This window comes from Glycine max, chromosome 16 (assembly GCF_000004515.6).
Source record: "Glycine max cultivar Williams 82 chromosome 16, Glycine_max_v4.0, whole genome shotgun sequence".
Taxonomy (NCBI): Eukaryota; Viridiplantae; Streptophyta; class Magnoliopsida; order Fabales; family Fabaceae; genus Glycine; species Glycine max.
Window position 1 is genome coordinate 33,248,293 of NC_038252.2, and position 4,283 is coordinate 33,252,575.

At 38.1% G+C, this 4,283-nt stretch overlaps 1 protein-coding gene across 1 annotated transcript; it reads right to left on the bottom strand.

Annotated features, from left to right (window-relative positions):
- Nucleotides 1-814: 814 nt before the first annotated feature.
- Nucleotides 815-4,281, bottom strand: LOC106796458 (PH, RCC1 and FYVE domains-containing protein 1; the record flags this gene model as incomplete). Its single annotated transcript, XM_014768747.3, has 4 exons — nt 815-1,336; nt 1,677-2,209; nt 2,606-2,752; nt 3,019-4,281. Coding segments are annotated over 4 exons (2,097 nt in total), but the record flags the coding sequence as incomplete, so codon positions are not given.
- Nucleotides 4,282-4,283: the final 2 nt, after the last annotated feature.

A 4,283-nucleotide genomic window follows, 5' to 3' on the forward strand; every position in this document is an offset into this window, starting at 1 on the left:
GGGGTTAATTTTTTCAAGATTAGCAGATGGTAGTTTTTGAAAAAAAATCCCAATCAAGGGTAAGTCCTGGTTGAGAAATACGACTTTAAGTTAGACTTCGTATGTATATTTACGACTTTTGAATTGTTTTCCTTAGTAAAGTCGAATTCATGAAACACAACTTATCCGTGGTTGGAAATTTTTTCATAAACTACTCTCATTTGGTAATTTTTAAAAAAAAAATACCCCATTTGATAAAAAAAAATCTAAATTCCTATATGTAACTTCTGATAATCCATTTAGTAAAATGCAATACATTCCTTCACTAAAATATAGTTAACCCAAGAAATGGTATCAACAGTTAACCAACAAATAGTTCAAAAAGAAAAACCGAAACAAACTTTGATCTCTTATAAATACATGCTTCATGCATTTCATCCGACAAAATAGTTTTATTAATTTCTTGTCTTCCAAATGTAAAAACAGATGAATCGCGTATGGTATGTCCAATATCTAAAGGGTAAAAAAACAAACCAAATATTTCCAACCATTAAAAACAGTCAAACATTCATGATGCATGTTTATCTGTGAAATTTTATTAATTACATTGAATCATCAAGTAAGTTCTCGATCCTTAGTCTATCATTTAAGTGAAATCATCACACTTAGAATGACTCTTGTAAGGTTAAAATTGCACCCTAAGGCAGCATTTACACATGTATCTGAGGATGATAAATACAGGTGGTTTTCCTAATTCGCAGCCATTTATATTTTTTAAGGGTGGGAATGATCAATCAACTATTCAGCACCAATTAAAACCTATGAAAAAAAAAAATGAATGAATGAATGAAATAACAACTATCACCATGTACAAAGGTGTGATGGAAACAAATGAAAACAAGTAAAGGAAATGGAAGGTTAAATGGGTAGGGGTGGTTCCTTGACCAAAATTATCAGAACTGATGATTTTATATACACTAAACTACAACATGTAAAGGGCATATGCCCAAATTAAATGGAAGACAGATAATTTAAGAGAAAAAGAGGAAAGGGGAAAAAAGAAGAGTGAGAAGAGAATAAGGATGGACATAAGAACCACCAACAAACAAGGATGCCTGGTTTCTTCATATGCATTCTTGCTGCCCTACAATGTTGCTCAGTGACAAAATGTGTTAATGGAGGACTTCCCTCTCCCTACTTCTCCTAAGTTTGGGAAACAGGCGAAACAGCACCTTCTGAACTACGTGCTGCTTGGTTGGCCGACTTATCCGTGCTGCGAACATTGTATCTTTCATATACCTTGTCTCGGTTCTCTGACCACCAGGTTTCTGCTTGGTGCTCCCCAAATCTCCTTCGGCTGAAAATTACATTCACCATCAAAGAGAGTACATATAAAAACAACGATTCCAAGAAATGTAAAGATGAAGAACATGGTTAAAGTACATATAAAAACAATGATTCCAACAATTACATCTCAGTTTTAAGCAATAACAATCATGCATGAGGACGAGTTAAAGACCAAGTCATGTAAAGATGAAAAACATGGTTAAAGTTCATATTTTTAAATTCTCTATGTCCCATCACCACTAATAATTATCACTAGTCAAATATTACTGTGGCCATCTACAATTAAGCGGCCAAATATGCAAGTAGGACCAGATACAGATAACCTGGTCATGTGGAGGATGTTTTATTACCTGAAGCGCACTCGCTTCAGATCTCTCGTTCCATCACTCAGTGCCACAAGTGTTATGTAGACACCAGGTTCATACTGTTCAATCCATTCTGCCTCAACTTGATTACTATCAGCAGCAGGTGCAACACTCCTCAATTTCAAACCACTATCGCCGTTGTGGAAATTCCCAGAATCTCGACCATCAGCAGTATCTGACACATTACCGCTGCTTGCCTGAATTGCACCACCACGATTAGGCAATTTAACATCTGGATAATTATTGGCCCCATTAGAGGACACAGGGCTCCGAATTTGCTGGTGAGGATTAGTTCCATATGTTCCTGGCGAATTCCCTGCAGTTCTATTCAATAGAGCAGATTCAAGTCCCATGGAGGCCAAACTAGATGCACTGATTGACTCTGCTCTTGAGTGCTGCTCCCCATTTGAATCTGGATGGCGGATGCCATTTGGCTCAATACCATTTGGTAGGTAAGCTGGTCTAACGTTCTCAGCATCATACACTCCAGGAGGAAGCTTCTCAGCCAGATCTTTGAGCTGAAACAATGTTAATGAGCAATCAGTGTAAGTGTGAAAGACAGCAGTATAAAATGTGGAGTAATTTATTCTGAAAAAGACAAGGGTAAACAGTTTGCTGAGAGATTTAAACCTGTGTACATGTCTCAACAGATAAAATAATGTAATTTTTAACATACAGTTAAACCAAAAGCAAAAGAAACAAAATTGAAAAAGAAAATCAATTCTTAAAGCCTATTGTTACAGTTAAGAAATTTTATAAAAATAAACTTCAATTAGATAAATGGCTTAATCTGGATGTCCATTTTATTCAATGCGGAAAATTTGAAACCAAGTTACAAACAATAAAGCACCACATGAAAATAAACCATTTCAAAGACATCTGGCTCCAAGAAAAGTAAATTAACAAGAAAAAACCTGAGCCGTGAGCGACTTAATAACTTCTTTTGCAGCTTTACATTTAGCAGATTCCTCAGCAGCCAGTGCCATAGCTTCTTGAGTATTTTTTGCTGACCTTTGAAGCTCTAATTCTTGCAGTTCACATCTCTGTCTCAGGCTCTCGACCTAATGATATCTATAATTAGACTTGTCTTGATACTGTAAAAAGTGAAAGAAACAACATATATCTGTATACATGTGACGTTAACTTTTCTGACAATTTGAGCTAAGTCATAGTGTCATTTTGCCAGGTGACATTAAATTTTGCAAGGTTCATTTGTCAGGCTAAAAAATGGCAGGAGAAAAATTAAAATGGAGAATAGCTGTACTCTCTGTGTCAAAGAGGAAAACTTCTACTACTTGATTTACATGAGGAGGATAGCAAAATGCACCTGAGCATGCAACTTCTGCACTTCTTGATTTAAAAGTTCATTTGTTTTCTTCAAACTATCAGAAATACTTTTTGAGAAGGCAAGTCCTGAAGTTGTTGGAATAGGCGTAGCTGAACGAGGGGGGCTTGGTCTTCTAGAGAAAGGGGAGACAGATCTGGAACTTACTCCTGATGGTGCAACCACAGGTCTTGGAACTGTTCGTCTCAGATCAAGAGCAGAGGACAAGACAACATCTTTCAGCTGTAGCAAAGAAGGTGGTTGTGAGGGGTGAACCAGTGAGAATGTATCACCTTTCTTTCCTTGCTTGGCTGCCTTACTATCTAGCTGCTTTATCAAATCCATGTTAGAATGAATTACTGCCTTGGACAATCTTAGGTCAGACTTGTCTAGCCTATCCTTGTTCTCACCTGACAGACGAGGCAAGGCATTCCTCCTATTACTATTGCTAGCTTCAGCAACCTTGTTCAATTTTGCATAACAAGAATCACACACACGATACGGCTTTCCAGGATTAGGAGCGTGTGCTGCTCTTAATGCTTTCCTTGAACTGCATGAATGGCAGTGGACGAGTCCGCAGTTATAACAATTGTGTCTCTTTCTAGTGAAGCCAAATGCCTGTCTACACGTAGAGCACTGAGACTGCTCAGCACCAGATACCCACTTATGAAGGCATATGGCAGCAGAGTAATTTGAACCACATGCAATATATTTCACATGTCTATCCTTTAATGCTTCAACCAAAGCCGGTGTTTTACGATCTTCAATATCTCCATGACCCAGTCTCCCATTTGCACCTTTCCCCCAAGTATAAACTTCATTTTTGGATGTTAATACAGCTACATGATATGCTCCACAAGCAATTTCTTCAATCGATTCCCTGGCAATCTTGTCTCCGACCAAGCATGGAACCTTTCCGTCAGATTGAGGATTCCCAAGCTGACCATAAACAGTACTTCCCATAGTGAAAACACGTCCAGATTTTGTCAGGCCTGCTGTCAAACTGTGCCCACAAGCAATTTTATGAAAATTGGAATCAATAAGTGCAGCCACACAAGTTGGTTTAAGGCGTGCCTCCTTGTCCCCATGTCCAAGGCGATTTTTGTCTCCATCACCCCAAGTAAACAATTTACCTGATGATATGCTTGTACTGGAGTGTGTTGCGATAACCTCTACAACAGCTGCAGTATGCCACACTCCACAAGCAACAGCTATTGTTCTCAACCCCAATAAGGATTCTACTTCTCTAGGATATGAAACATTTGCCA